Source organism: Syngnathus floridae, chromosome 8 (assembly GCF_059516105.1).
Source record: "Syngnathus floridae isolate MCC-2025c chromosome 8, RoL_Sflo_1.0, whole genome shotgun sequence".
In the NCBI taxonomy this organism is placed as follows: domain Eukaryota; kingdom Metazoa; phylum Chordata; class Actinopteri; order Syngnathiformes; family Syngnathidae; genus Syngnathus; species Syngnathus floridae.
In genome coordinates this window covers 1,684,474-1,700,404 of record NC_142420.1, presented here as the reverse complement: position 1 = coordinate 1,700,404, position 15,931 = coordinate 1,684,474, and the positions used below count along the sequence as shown (strand labels likewise).

The window sequence follows — 15,931 nt, the reverse complement described above, 5'->3', positions numbered from 1 at the left end:
CAATAAACATTTCAGAAGACGCTGACAACTTGATTGGAAGGCGAATGACTGAAGGATGCAGCAAGATGTCTCCGCTATTCACAGAACCTTCATTACCGAGCTCCTCTGATGATGACCTTTGAAAAGATGCTGTGCCTAATGCATGACAATTGCAAGACTCCATTACACCAGATAACCACTGAAGTCAACAAACGTGTTCGAGTTCGTTCTAGTTTTAGCCATGAAAAATTCAAAATTTCCAAAGATCACCACAATTGAGTACTCCCATCATTCCGTGCCCGCAAATGTTCTTGAAACAACTTTTCAATGTCTTTGAGGGAAATGAACAAGTTCGTTTTGTTGTTGCAGACGTAGGCTCGGTCGAGGGCTTGGCCTACCACCGAGCCTGGGACATGCTCTATTGGAGCAGCTCCACGACCTCCACCATCACCAGGCAAACCATCGAGCAGAGAGGAACTGGTGTTCTTGGCCGGGAGGCTGTGGTTACGCTTTCTGAGGAAGACCACCCACACGCCTTGGCCCTGGATGAGTGTCAAAAGTCAGTAGTCCAAATTTACTCCAGTCATCACACAGTTCTCGAGGTCTGTCAGAAAAGTTCAAGGACTTCCATCACCATCTGAGTATCTGTTTGGAAGTTTATGAGCTCTGCTGTCGGTTTAGGATTCGTTTATTTTTTTACAAGAGGTGGACGTGCAGGACACGTTTGTAAGTTCGAGATAAAACAGCAAACTACATCAGGTGATTCAATAAATAAATAAATATGGAGCAGCTTTAAGCGATTTAAGCAGCACCATTAGCGTTTCCTGTTTTTTATCTATAGATCTCACAGGAGCTGGAAGCCTTGATCGATCCTTGATGAACTGTTATCTTCTTAAATGTTTCTCGCCAGCCCTCTTGCAGACTTAATAAAACCAGGATATAAATCATCCTTTTTTTTTTTTTACACGATGCAAGTGTTTGTATTTTTAGCACTATCTCCCAACCCGTGATGCGTATCGGTATTATCGTGTTGAAAAGGAGTTGGGCTTTATCTGCGATGAGCTCCTTGTGGGTGAAAGGGAACGAAGCTGTCATGCTGCGCAGTTACAGGCCGGAAAATGTTGATGTCATTGATGCCATCTTTGAATTTTCAACACAACAGGATTGTAAACTGCAGTGAAATGAGTGTAATCCATTTCCCAGGCGAGATTAGCAGCTCGCATTGTTTGGCCTTTGACTTAGAAGACGCGGTGAGGTGAAATCGTGCCGTGGTGTCGCTCATTTGTCCTCTTCCACTTCTCAGCCTGATGTTTTGGAGCAACTGGAATGAGCAGAGAGCCAGCATCATGAGGGCAACTTTATCAGGCAAGAACATGAGGATTATCATCAGCACGGATATCCTGACACCCAACGGACTGACCATTGATCACAAAGCAGAGAAGCTCTACTTTTCCGACAGAAGCCTCGGCAAGATCGAGAGATGCGATTTCGACGGATCCGCCCGATATGTGAGTATGAATATGCATGTTGTCATCTCTTGGTGGTGTGCATTCCAATGGACATAAGGGCCCCGACGACACAATGTCTTTTTTTTTTGGCACGGATTAAACACATAGCCCAGCAGCTTGGCCCATCTCAATTAGCAATGCATATGTTGACTGAGCCAGGTCATCTGCAAAGCCTTCACCTCGGGGTCCCTCCCCTACCTAGGCCCTCCTGCAGTTCAATTCCCCGTAATGAAGGCATTGCTATGAGATCGCTCGGGGTGCACTCCAATTAAAATGTGTAAATTAAACCCAAAGTGGCTGACGGGCAACTTCAGCAGTTGTCCAGACTGCAAAAGTAAAAGCCTCAACACATGTATGCCCCACCTTTTTGTCAATAGAGTTGGCATTTTAAAAATTCCTTCGTTACTGCTTCATTATTAAATTTGAGCAATTCTGGGAGATATCCAAGGAGTAATTAAAAAGCAGACTCACTCGTGCAGTGATGCTATTCTGTAGATATTTAATATAATAGTATATAAAATAATGATAATGCTTTGGGTATAATATAATATAATATAATATAATATAATATAATATAATATAATATAGTATAATATAATATAATATAATATAATATGTGACAATAATGAGAAAAAAAATGTCTGAAATTTGTTTTTATTAAGAAAAATAGCCGTCTATAGTATTGTACTAAATTCAGTAATAATCTAATTAATCATAATGTAAAGTAATGAAACCCGTTTTGCTTCAGTTCAATGGACATTAATCGTCAGTATAATTCATCCATACTGAAATATTATTCACGGCGACGGTCCCAGATCCTCACTCAGTCATATTTGCCGTGATTCACAGAGGATAAAGAAAGTACAGAATATAAATAACAAATCCTAAATGTTCTATAAGGGCAGCGCCGCGCAACATCCTGTTTGCATTTCCGCACAAGGCATATGCTTTTGTGTGTAACGCTTCCCAAAGCCCCGAATAATTTGCTGGCAGTATGTCGCCCCATCTGGCGCGCGACGCTTCCACCTCGCTCCGTCACTGTCTGGCTCGCACTCGTCCCGCGGCCAGTTGTTGCATCTGCGTGCCGGGCTTCTTTAATCAACACCTGTCCTAATCATCCCAGTATGGCACGGGGCTAATGTGACGCCGCTTACAAGCCTGTTCGGCTAATGGCAGCGACGACGGGGCTGCCGCCGGCTAGCGTCCTCCCGCGTGAGTCCCACCAGGAGGAAGCTGATGGATTCCTTCTAGCCTGCCAATGACAGTGCAATTTACCCCCCTGCAACATCTGGGTTCACGACTCGTCCGGGGTGATGTGTTGATTAATGCAAGGACACATTAGGATCTCCATTCATTCCTTGGCAATTTCTCTGAATGCTCCTCCGGCCAGATCATGAACAGATGGTTGTGGATGAAAGGGAAATTGCTGACAACGCTCTTGAATATGATTGTTCCGGGTATTAGACATGTCCATATTGCTTGGCGCAAATCCTCCAACTGCAACTTCCAGGTCATTGTCAAGTCAGATGAAGGAAACTTCTACGGACTTGCCATCCATGCCGATTTCATTTACTGGTCAGACTGGGCCCGAAGGTCGGTGCTGCGCGCCGACAAATACACGGGCGGAGACGTCAAGGTGCTGCGAGCGGACGTTCCTCATCAGCCCATGGGAATTATCGCCGTTGCTAGGGATACAAACAACTGTGAGTAATTCAATGTGTGTGTTAAATTGGTCATGTCCAACCAAAGAAGAAATGATCCAATTTTCACCCAAACATATTCGTATCCACCCATTATATGAACCGTCAATTTTATGAATATTGTGACAAAATGTTGATGTTGCCTTTTTTTTTTAAATTTATTTAGTAAAACCGGAACAAAAAGTAGCCAAAAAACAATTTTTTTTTTTTTTTTACTCCTTGCCTTGGGTAACGATGTGAAGGACTGTGTGTTCATATGCATCCATCAAAAATATTGTCTGGCAATAATAATAATATGGTAGTTAAGATTAGGTGCTGTGACATGAATGTTTTTTATTGACTTCCATAATGAAGACACGATCACATTTACATTTTACACGCACTTTTATGTTCTATGTAGAGTATTGCCGACAAGCGCAAACATGCAGTTGATTTTTATTCATGTTCTCAAAAGCTGCATTTGGAAAAACATCTTAATATATTTGAGTTTTGCCACAGCAGCTGCACATGAATTGGATTAGCAAATCCCTCCCAGGAGTCATCGCCATCACTCGTGAAGAATCACCTTTGGTCGTGATTCAACTGAACAAGGCGCATTTCCCTCGAAACAAAAGATCACATTGATTACATTTGGAATATCATCTGGTAACGGTCGAGTCGATTGAAAAAGAAAACGACGAGGTGTCTCGCGGAAAGCCGGGTGACGGATCACATCCAAACGAGGCTGCTTAGTGCGGCTCTGATTGTTTTTGAAGGTGAGCTCTCACCGTGTCAACATATGAACGGAGGCTGCGGCGACCTCTGCCTCCTGACCGCCCAAGGGAGGGTCAACTGCACTTGCCGCGGAGAACGCGTCCTCCTCGATGACAACAGATGCATGTGTAAGTCCCATTCAATTATGCAAAGGCCACAATCGCTAACCTGTGAAGTATTTGCACCAACCGATATTGATTTCAATGCTACTTGTCAAGGATTTGTTATTTGGACATGCATAGCTTAACCTTGGTGTTTACAGTCTGGCCGTGGCTAAAGTACGGCCCGCGGGCCTCAGACGGACCGCTGCCAGCTTTCACGTGTCTGATTTTCATGTAAATGATTATCAATGAATTAAACATATATTTATCTAAACAGCAGTAGTTAGATATTATGGGTTTGACATTGGTTTTCATCATATGGCACGTTTACTTTCCATGACAGCACATCCCGAATTCAAATTTTGCCCTTACCGCAGCAAAAAAGTCATCTTGCAACATCCACAGCGAGTTTGAGTGTGGGAACGGAGAGTGCATTAGCTACGAGCTTACCTGCGACGGAATCGCACACTGCAAAGATAAATCCGATGAAAAGATGCAGTACTGTGGTAAGAGAGCGCTGGAGTGAGATGAATCATGAATTGAATGCAAATGTTTTATGCAAATGGCTCTTCGGGGTTTTCCATCCCACTTTTGCAGATAACAGGAACTGCCGAAAGGGTTTCAAGCCGTGCTACAACCAACGCTGCGTGGACAACGGTCACTTCTGCGACGGGATCGACGACTGCGGGGATAATTCCGATGAAGCTTTCTGTGCCAGTGAGTCAAGGCCGCTTGTTGCCGTGTTCAAAGCGTCCTGAAACGACCCCACGTTCATGCTTATATTGTTACAAGCCACAAAAGCACATGCTGCGCTAAGCCTCTCTCCTAATGAGCCCTGAGATTACCGAGGATGCACAAAAGACGAGGCCCACCCTCGACGGACGGCCCCAAAAAGCTGCTTTTCAGTGTCCGGACAATCCTTTTTTTGGTTCTTCACCCAGCAGGCTGCAGACGTTTTGTTTAGTTTGGAAGTCAGCGTAAGAAGCGGTGGTACTGGGGAACAATCCCAAAAACAATGAGAAATTGGGTCTATTACAAAGAAGAAGAAAAAAATACTTGAATCTCTCCGGTCGTAGGAGTAGCCAAGTTAGGAAAATGTGGGACTTATTGTCAGAAAAATACGGCATTTGGAAAACAGTCTATAACCATGACCATCAAGAACCTTGTATCAAAAGAGATGTTTTTTTGTGTGTGCTCCGTACTTGTAATGCCGACAGTATGTTACCCTTGTGAAATGTTAATCCCCTCCCCACAGATGTCACATGTGGCTCATCAGAATTAGCCTGCAAGGATGGGAGCTGCGTTCCCGTCCCCGCCTGGTGCAACCAGGTCATCGACTGCGCCGATGCCTCGGATGAAAAAAATTGCAGTGAGTCCTGAAGGCTTTGCATTCCACTTACAATGGAAACATAAAGCCACAGTCGGAGCCGGCCGGCCGGCCTCGGGAATATGCGCGTGTCACTCGGATCAGAAAAAATAATGGCCGGAACCTACCTCCAGCTTTTACCGCGGCGGTGACAGACAGTTATTGTGCGCCTGTCGTTTGTATTCAGACCACAGCGACTGCTCTCACTATTACAAGTTGGGGGTGAAAGAAAAAGATTTCATCAGGTGCAACTCAACTTCTCTCTGCATCCACCCTTCGTGGATCTGCGACGGCGCCAACGATTGCGGAGATTATGCCGATGAGGCCAACTGCCAGGGTGAGGCGCAGCAGATGGACGTCATTGCCAATGATCTTAAAAAAAAAAAAGAAAGAGCTTCAATTCAAATCTAATGTCAACTTTTTTTCTTGCTCATTCAGTTTCCCATGAGCAGAAATGTGAGGAAGGCCACTTTTCATGTCCCAGTGGGAACTGCATCTCCAGTGTTTGGCTTTGCGATGGCCAGAAAGACTGCGAGGATGGCGCGGACGAATTCCAGTGCGGTAAACTAACAAATGTCCACTCAGTGACCTGGGAAAAGTGTTTTCAGAACACTATTACAAGATGGCATGTTTATCTAGTCATCCAAAAAGAAGCCTTTTTGCGTTTTGTTCATTTAGCCAGATCCGGCCTTGTTTAACGAGACGACCGAGTGAGACGCACTGATTATTTATATTGCCATTAGGCAATTTCATATTACTCTTGAATTGGAGATGGATCTTTTTTGAAAGTCAAATTCACATCCTAAACTCCTCATCTTTATAAGATAACAATTAATCAGCAGTCTGATTATTGTTCTTTTGAAGGGCATATGCTAAGCAGCTTCCTTGCCATGCCTCATTTTAAATCTGTAACAAGCCGAGACGCTATTGACTCTAGATGGAGACTGATATCATTTTCCTCTACAATAGCTAGCAATTTTTTTGGGGGGGGGGGTTATTGCTTTTGACAAGTTCCAAAGTCCACAAAGTGACCGTTGCTAAAATTCCCCAAGGTTTACAGGCTCTGTTCAGTTGAGCACGACTATTTAATTGGCGAACTTGCATTGCACTGCACTGGGGGAGAATCATTTATTATATGTACAGCAGCCTCAGCTAGCCATAGGTCAGGCTGTTTAAATGGACCGAAACGAAATGTGCTTCAACTTCACAGTTGCACTGCCGTCAGAGTTTGATTTCATTGTTGTTCAGAGGCAAAGTTGGTATTGTTTAAAGTAAAAGTGTCAAACTCGAGGCCCGGGGGGCGGATACGGCCTGCCGCATCATTTTGTGTGGCCCGCCAAGACAAATCGTGCATCGACTTCATGTGTCAATACTAAAATTGCAAATTGTCCTTACTTTTAAAAAATTATTATATTACTCAATTTTTATTATTATGCAACTTTTAAAATATTTGTTTTCACTCATCTCTGATTTCAAAACGTATTCATCAGTTTGATGTGTAGCCTATAGTGTATATCATACATGGTTTACATTTTTATTTTCTTTTAACACTCACGTGATTGTCATCATTATTAGTCAAATTGTTCCAAATCCAGCCTTGTTTTTCTGCGATTCCATCAATGGTCATTCGGAGAAGATGAATTCCAAACGCAGTTGTATTTGCTAAGGATATTACAAGCCCTTGCCTGGTTTGTCTTCCCTGTCTGAGCGGCGCCTTTGTTCCCATTTCCGTCGCTAGGCAGCAGAAGGCAGTTCTGGCTTGGCATTCATTTGTCTTTGAGTTATCTGATATGTTGTTTAAATTATTGTCGCAGGGCTGCATTACACACGAGCTTTTCCATTTCCTCATTTGCTGCCAGTGTGAAATAATGACAGCCCCCGTGCTTCGTATTTGCCGAATAGATATGAATTATTCCAACGTTCTGAATAGCATTTCAGGACAAGTAGACAATAGTCCCGTTCGGCTGCGTTAATTATCATATAAAAAGCTCCAGCCGCTGTTAATCGTACTGGAAGAGCAAAAAAAAATAAAAAGGCTTTCCGGAAAATGTCATCGCATTTCAAATAATTTCCAATTCGACATCCTCTTGGATAAAATAATCATTTGTCACTCGGCTGAGGAGAATATGCTTTAGCGCTTGGTGTGAGAAAGGAAAGAATACGGTGACTTTGATACATTTAACATGTGTCAGGCCTGCTATTTTGTAATGCACTTGAAGTGCAAATTTGCCTTCACGTACAGCCAGTCTGCATAATCACATGTTCCGCTTTTAGCCATTTAACATTCTTCTAAGCGTTATCTTACATCTTCAAAGTGTGACAGCAAGGTAAATGCACAAGAAGCTTCACAAGCAGAATCCATAGCCATCTTTTTTTTTTTTTCTTCCGTCATCTGACCCCGCAGCGCGCATCCTTCTTTTCCTCTCTCGTCAGAGCTGGCAACGGAGAGAAAGCCGACATTGAACGACTCCCGGGAGTGACTTGCAGACAGACGCACACTCAACGCACATCATGACAATATGTGCATTTCCACATCATCATGGCTAGCCACCATGCCTTTCCATTAACCTCTAACTGTTTCCCATCAGCACCGGCTGCTTCTTACCAAATAGATGAAAGGAAATTACCCGGGATAATCAATTCCTCCGAGCCTTGATATTTAAAAGCGTGTTGCGTAGAGGCCATCATCATTAGCTTAGTTTCACCAGCCGAGCTGTATGGCCACATTTAATCATAGACGACAATTAAAAAAAAAAGTACATATAAAAGGCTAAACGTGCTCGTGGATGAGTGTGACCTACCCTCAGGGTACCGTTTATTGTTTCGGTCCAAAAAACAAGCACGTATTTTTGCCTCAGGAGGAGGGATAAGTACACGCAGCATTATGCTCACCATGCAGAGACACAGACAAGCTAGTGGGGTCATGATTATACAAATAATTGTATGGAAATCTCCTCCAGGTCATACATATAAATCCATCAATCGAAAATCGCTTGGTGTTGAAGTGTGTTATGTTGCCACGTAAACAATTTCTTACTTTCTGTGTGTGACCCTAAAGTGTCATTACGGGAAATATTTGGATGTGAATAATACAAGCACGGCGGTAACGAAGTGTGCTTTCTCGTTCCGTGTATTCTTTTCTTTTCTGAACGGTGCTTAATGGCAAAGAAAATTCAAACCAGAAAGCCGGGCCTTTTTCGTTTGATAAAAAATAAATACCCTCAGCCCTTTCAAGTGTGTGTGTGGTAATTTGTCCCCAATGTGCCCATTGATTTTTTTTGTCCCCCCACCACCCTCCCTTCTTGGCTCTGCAGACTCGTCATGCTTGTGGAACCAGTTTGCTTGCTCCAAGAATAAATGCATCGCCAAACAATGGCTGTGCGACGGCGAGAACGACTGCGACGACGGCCTCGATGAGAGCGTGCAAATATGCGGTAAATGCCCGTTAAGTTGTCGACAGGAAAGGTCGCGCCGACTGCGGGACGGGACACAATGCATTCTGTTTCCTCAAGCAGAAAAAAAAAATAATGTACCAAAATAAAGCAATTTTAATGAGAAGATTAGAAGGAGACTGCAGGCGTCTCTGATGACTCAGGTGGTCATAAATAGATTTTTAACGGAGGTCCACGAGGCACAGTTACCTCGGGGGACGAAGACGCGTGCGAGTCATGAAAAGCAGATGAGCAGATCATCAGGAAATATTTACATCACGGACTGAAGCCGTGCAAGTTTTAATCACAGCCAACTTTTTCCAAGTAAGCTTGGATTTGAAGTAACCAATTTGTTGACAGTTTTATATGGGAGTAGATGTCAGTCAGTGGGCCAATCGATATTTGCCAAGGGCCTTTGAAAATATCCAGCCTGTCTTCTCTCTGCTCCTTGACAATGTTTTCGTGGCTTCAAAAAATACAGTCGGATTATAAGAAAACAGTCAATTGTATTATATTTTTATGAATGCAATTATACCTTGACCATGAATCCAAATTGTTTTTTCCGGCAGGCTCAGTGACATGCGCTCCAGGGCTGTTCAGCTGCCCGGGATCATACGCTTGTGTTCCGAAACGCTGGCTCTGTGATGGCGAGAGAGACTGCCCTGATGGGAGCGATGAACTTTCTGCAGCTGGCTGTGGTAAACTCAAAACTTGCTGTCCTATCAAAGTTGACTAGGTCACTGCTGCAGTTAAGCTTTTTTTTTTATCAAACCCTTTAGTGAGTCAGATCAGCCAGAAATCACAAAACACTGTTATTATGCACAAAGCAAATCATAATAAAATGCAAACATAGCATTTCAAAACTATTACCCTGGCCGCCGCATGGTGATGAGACTCCTGATCGATGTCAATGGAAGCTTTGCGAGTACATCGTTTTTTGTCCATTACCTTTCCCTTGATATTTATGTAAAAAGCTTGGAAGCCATTATGGAGGGGAGAAGAATAAGTCTTCTTGAGCTGTGCACTTTGTTCGTTGACTTTGAATCCATCGAGAGTCTGCAATAATATTGCCAGCCAGCAGCCTTGAGATATTTTCGCAACACATTTACATTGCCGCGAATGCCCACTCAGCATTTTCACAAAAGTGATTATTCCGTTTAAGACTTTGTGTCGTTGTGCTTTTTAGCACCCAACAACTCGTGCGACGACAGCTCCTTTCACTGCCACAACAAAGCTTGCATCCCCCAGCGATTTGTCTGCGACCACGACGACGACTGCGGCGACGGATCCGACGAGTCTGCGGAATGCGGCAAGTCCACGACTTTGGCGCCCTTTCGCTCTGAATATTCATCTACCGTTTATCATGATGACCTCATTTGCATGCGCTCGACTTCTTCTCTTTCATTCCAGTTTTTAATAAGATAGCCTAATGACAGCTCGGGGCTGCGAATGACTGTGGGAAAATGAAGCGAGTCAAAAATGCCAAAACACCTCGAACAATCTTTATAAATGATTAAAATGATACGGAGATTTATTGCTGATTTAATGAAAGGCACAATCTGGAATGAGATTTTTTTTGGGGTCATTTGTTTATTTTGATGAAACTGATGAAAAACAAATATATATATATTTTCCACCACTGTTGAACGATTAGCCGGGCTCTTATAGCAGAATTGAGTCGGCCGTTAAACTGGCTTGTCAGTGTGCAGCTTGCAGAAAATGCGCGTGTCCATCTTTGTGCAGTGTACCGCTCGTGCGGATCGGGAGAATTTCGCTGCGGGGACGGCCGCTGTCTTCTCAGCGCGCAGTGGGAGTGCGACGGCTACGCCGACTGCCCCGACCGCTCGGACGAACTGCCTCTCAACCTCAAATGTCTGGCCGCAGGTAAGAGTGCCGTTTGACTCCCAGCTGGACGCTTTGAAACAGACTTGCCGGCAGTGATGAGGACACGCCATTGGAACAAAAGCCGTTAGAACCCAGCGAGCGCCCGTCACTAAATGGTTCAAGGACAAAAAGAAAATCCCCCAGCGACTTTGCTTTATGCACATCTCTGTCTTTTCAGGAAGTTTGTGCAACGGCTCCTTTTTCATGTGCTCCAACGGACGCTGTATTTCCGAGGGCAATCTCTGCGACGGGAGAGACGACTGCGGCGACCAGTCGGACGAGAGGAACTGCAACGTCAACGAGTGCTTGAATCGACGAGTGAGCCGCTGCACGCAGGACTGCCAGGATCTGGCTGTCGGCTACAAGGTAAGAGCCCGCTAAAAAACGATTTGACGACGCTTCAATGGGTGCTTTGCCGGCCGGTGCATCTTTTGTTCATACTTAAAGTGGACTGTTTGTCAAACAGCTGGTTAGGAAGTTCCTATGAGGGCCCCATTGTAGTGTTGATGAAAAATGGGGGCACCCTCCATCATTTAAATTGACCATCCCTGCCCTCAAGGCTATAATCCAAAAAGGGATGACTCAGCACAATCTGACTAGATGCTTAAAGGTTCTTCTGTCTTCTAGCAGAGCCATGAAATCATTGCTCCATTGTTGCTTTTGTCTTATTGTGGGAATCGTGTTTGGAGCGAAGAAAAGAATCCCGTTTTGTTCGTCCACGCCACTACCGAGTTCAAATTCTAAGATGCCGGCCGAGCGCCTTCTCAAGGTGGATCGTGGAACGTTTCACGGCTGCTGCTAAATCCGTCCTGGTAAAAGCGGGAGGGCCGTGCATACATACGTTGACTTTTGCAATCCCTTTGAATGTCTCAAGGACGCTTTAATCAGATGCCAACAAGTGCTTGCGCTCACTGCCTATTCCTGGTGTGCCATGTCAGGGTGGAATCCGGGTCAAGGCCGCATCCGGCGTAGCCTCGGCCGTGGCTGCTGTCACACTGTGAATGTTTATGCCTTCAGCCTTGGATTTGTCTCCTTCTCCGCTGGATGCCCAAGATGCGACTCGCTGTGTCGGAAAAGAAGCTGAAAGCGCAATAAACTTGCGCTTTCCTGCCGTGACGGGGTCACAACTGGAGAAGGAAGGAGCACATCGATGTGGACCTTGATTTCAAACATTTGTGGTCTCAGCAGTAGACTGGAGACTAGCCAACCAATATGCACAACAGTAGCTGAGAGCAGCATTTTGAAGTTATTCTTGCTCATGTCGTGTCTCTCAAATGGACCTTCTGCTTCTCTGATCAGTGCAAATGCTGGCCCGGCTTCCACTTGAAGGACGACGGCAGGACTTGCGTGGATGTGGACGAATGCTCCAGCAGCCTCCCCTGCAGCCAGCGTTGCATCAACACCTACGGCTCCTACAAATGTTTGTGCGTGGACGGCTACGAAGCCCTCCAGCGTAACCCGGACGTTTGCAAAGCTGCATCAGGTTGGCGGAGATCCAGCGTTTCGTTTTTCTGTCATTAGAATTCAAGTGTTGACTGAGAAGCCATTTGCATGCGTTCCCCTTTGCAGCCGAAGAGCCTTTTCTCATCATGGCCGACCACCACGAGATTCGGAAGCTGAGCGTGGATGGCTCCAATTACACCATCTTGAAACAGGTAAGGAAAATGACCTTAGCTACCATGTAACCGGCGCTGCAACGGAAGGAATATTTTGGAACCCTTGACCCAAATGTTTCCAAGAAACATACTGAAGACCAAAAACAAACCCAGCATGTCTGCGTCATGTCATTTGAGAAAATATTGAAGATGTAGAGCAGAAAATCAGCAACGGTGTGTAAAAGCGGGAATGCTTTTTTGGAACACAACTTGATGACAAACTTGTCGTTAACTTTGCCGGAAGCTTTCCATACTTTCCACAGGGACAGTCAAAAATGTAGATCTGAGCGTGCTGATAAAAAGGCGCACGCTGATTTAATCTCAGCAGATGATATTCGGAGGAGTGCGACGCTCCCGAGGGGCACTTTGGCGCCTGTCTGGGAAGGTGTTGATGATCTGATGAAGATGTCTCATTTCACCTGCCGGATTATCTGACACCTTTTCAAGGCAGCATCCAAGTGAGACAGAAAGGGGGGGGGGGTGTTTTTCAGAGTGTCTGCTCGTCTGAGTGACAATGAGGTCCTGTGAGACTCGCACTGCCGCATTGATTGGACCCAACGTGCTATTCCAACAGCCATCATTAAATGTGACATCATAAAAATCAAATGATATATCTTGTTATTTTTTTCTTTGTGTGATTGCCAGGGCCTTAACAACATCATACATATCGACTTTGACTACAAGAAGGAATTCATCTATTGGGTGGACTCGACCCGGCCCAGTGGGAGGAAGATCAACAGGATGCGACTCAACGGCAGCGACCTTAAGGTCACTCGGCTCTCTTTGTCAATCAATCAAATATTTTCTAAATAATAGTATTATAATATATCATATATTTTATAATATTTATAATATTTATAATAATTATTATAATATTTTCAATATAATAGTTATAATAATAATAATAAAATTAATAATAATAATAATATTTGCAGCAATGTTTAATGGAAACATAAAAAGTAGTAAACATATACCTCTGACTAATTTCTAAGAACATGTTTTATCAAAGTCATTGGGTAGGTGTCAACTACCGCAGTCCACACATCTGATTAATATTTGGCGCGTACGTGGACGGGATTATGTTTTGCGCAAGAGGATAAAGTGTCTGAATTGAAGATTCTCAAATAAGTTAATTAAAAGAAGCTTTTATACTTCTAAGCGTGACACGAGTACGACAAGGCGATAGGTCTCGTCGCAATGCAAATTTATCTGAATAATGAAGAGATAAATTGAATTGATAAGTTTGCTCTGCAAGCTGCTCATCAGTGTTCATTCTTCATCTCAATTCAAGTACCTGCCGTTTGGAAGAAAGGTATCGGCCTAATTACTACTTTCTGTTTACGCAACGTTTTCCAAGTTTCATCAAAAAGCTTGCAGTTGTTCTTTATGTGCCTTCTCCGTAACGATGAACAAACTGACCTTGGCGATTCGAAGAAACACATTCAAACTCACCTCGTCAAATTCTGAATAATGTCATGATAGTCAAGTTTGGAGCAGAAAGTTTATTTGACAAATATGTTCTTTGTGCTGCCTGAGGCCCTTTTTGAAGATTGTGCGCAATGAAGGACATGTTGGTGTTTGGATTTTGCGCTTTAAATTGGCTTCTTGGGTGAGAGCCTAATGGTTTGCCAAGACGATATATTTTCTTGGTAATGACGAGAGAGAACGCCTCAAAGCGCATCATGTTGTTTAATGGCAGACAGAGTGCTGTGTTCACGGCATCTGCTAGATCTGCCAGCTGGACAGATTTATTGGGATATCCATGGCACTCCCACATACTTGCACATTTCTTTTTTTTTCCTTCCGTTGAATACCTTCCATCACTTTTGAGCTAATTCACTCACAAAGCGGCGCTTGCCAACACTTCCATCTTTCTACCCCTCCCTTGTCCCCAGGCATATCTGCTTAAGGCAGAAAATTTACGTTCCCGCAGATGGAATGGCCGTTGATGCGAGGCAGCCGCTTTGCGTTACAATTACTGACTGGTGCCAGATAACAATTGGCTCTAAGTGTTTGATAATTGCACTGGGGGGATTGTCCTTTTAGCTCGTAGCACATTTCCAGTGCACCTGATGGATTTTTTTCTAAAGTTGACTAGAATATTTATATAATAATATATGATATAATATGATATAATATAATACGATATAATATAATACAATACAATATAATATATACACAGCTGAAATGTCGACATGACTTTTGTAAGATGGCCTTCATGAGTTTAAATGATGAGTTTCAGCCACAATACTTCCTGAATCAATCAGGAATTGATTATTTCTATTCGTTTTTATTTATATCCGCCGTGCCGCGGCAGAAATGGTTGGAGCACCGCGTCTGTAGTTTCTCATTGAAGTCACCGTACACAATGATTCATGTTTGGAAGAACAGATGGTTGATAGCTGTAAGATGTGTATAAGTGGCCGTGTGATCTACAAAAAGACGCATTTTGCTTTCATGTGTATTTCCTAACCGCATTTAGTCGCTGCAGTCTGGCCTTTATCACCAAGCTCCCCTTCATTGATTTCATCTTGTGGCTGTTTTCATTTTTGCACTTTGCCCGCCTACCGGCTCTTCCGATAGCATGCGCGGAATACCAAAAAAGAAATAAACAAATGGGAGAATAAAGGCGCAGGAAAAGACAAATGTTGCCAACAACGGCAAGTCACAGAGACATCACAAACACGGAAGAGTGACAGAGAAGAAATTGCTGCCTTGGAAGTATTGATTTCTCTCCTCACTATTAATGGTGCTCTCACTCCAAAGCTAGTTTTGAATGAAAATGCTTCATTATGCTGAAAGTCAACAAACAAATTGCTTCTGCTGTGGGCCTTTTTCACTCTTACTTCATTAGGACGCCTTGTTTAAAATGAATGTTTTGCAATTAGACTCCAGCGCAAGTATGGCAAGTTCGACATGCCGATACTTTTGTTTTGGATTTGTTCAAGCATGGCCAGGTAAGACTCGGCGGTGAAACTGACTATTTACTATTTTGTATCCTCAGATTGTACACAAAACAGCGGTTCCCAGCGCCTTGGCGGTGGACTGGATCGGAAAGAATCTTTATTGGTGTGATGCTGAGAAGAAAACGCTGGAGGTGTCCAAAGCCAATGGTCTCTATCCAACTGTGCTGATCAACTCAGGCCTCAAGAACCCCACCGATCTCGTGCTGGACCCGCAAACCGGGTATGTGCATCGAATGATAACCATCGTCTCTGTTTATGGTCCAGATTTCTTCTCGTGGCGGCAATTCCTGTGTGGTGTCATTGTTTTTAAGCGGATCAGGATCTGAACTCTCGTGTTCTACTGACTAGGTATGTGTTCTGGGTAGACTGTTGCGAACCGCCGCACATCGGCCGCATCGGTATGGACGGCCGCGAGCAAAGGGTAATCGTGGACAAGGAGATCTATAGCCCCACCGCTCTCGCTATCGATTATACCAACAAGAGGCTCTATTGGGCGGACGACAACCATATCCTTTTTGCCAATATGGAAGGCTTGCAGAGACACAAAGGTACTTATACATTTTTGCCTCGAGACAATATTTACCTCTG

The 15,931-nt window shown here is 44.0% G+C and overlaps 1 protein-coding gene across 6 annotated transcripts in view; it reads left to right on the top strand.

Moving 5' to 3' along the window:
• LOC148393860 (low-density lipoprotein receptor-related protein 1B-like) overlaps nt 1-15,931 on the top strand; it is a 131,135-nt gene that overhangs the window by 94,321 nt on the left and 20,883 nt on the right. For all 6 annotated transcript variants that reach the window (XM_088382578.1, XM_088382579.1, XM_088382576.1 and 3 more), the window contains 19 exons: nt 349-538; nt 1,283-1,487; nt 2,998-3,190; nt 3,943-4,068; nt 4,419-4,547; nt 4,639-4,758; nt 5,297-5,410; nt 5,595-5,744; nt 5,846-5,968; nt 8,722-8,841; nt 9,408-9,536; nt 10,025-10,147; nt 10,582-10,722; nt 10,901-11,088; nt 12,022-12,205; nt 12,292-12,377; nt 13,023-13,145; nt 15,382-15,563; nt 15,692-15,891. In XM_088382578.1, the coding sequence (XP_088238704.1) occupies nt 349-538; nt 1,283-1,487; nt 2,998-3,190; nt 3,943-4,068; nt 4,419-4,547; nt 4,639-4,758; nt 5,297-5,410; nt 5,595-5,744; nt 5,846-5,968; nt 8,722-8,841; nt 9,408-9,536; nt 10,025-10,147; nt 10,582-10,722; nt 10,901-11,088; nt 12,022-12,205; nt 12,292-12,377; nt 13,023-13,145; nt 15,382-15,563; nt 15,692-15,891 (2,826 nt within the window). The remainder of the gene's footprint in view (nt 1-348; nt 539-1,282; nt 1,488-2,997; nt 3,191-3,942; nt 4,069-4,418; nt 4,548-4,638; nt 4,759-5,296; nt 5,411-5,594; nt 5,745-5,845; nt 5,969-8,721; nt 8,842-9,407; nt 9,537-10,024; nt 10,148-10,581; nt 10,723-10,900; nt 11,089-12,021; nt 12,206-12,291; nt 12,378-13,022; nt 13,146-15,381; nt 15,564-15,691; nt 15,892-15,931) is intronic.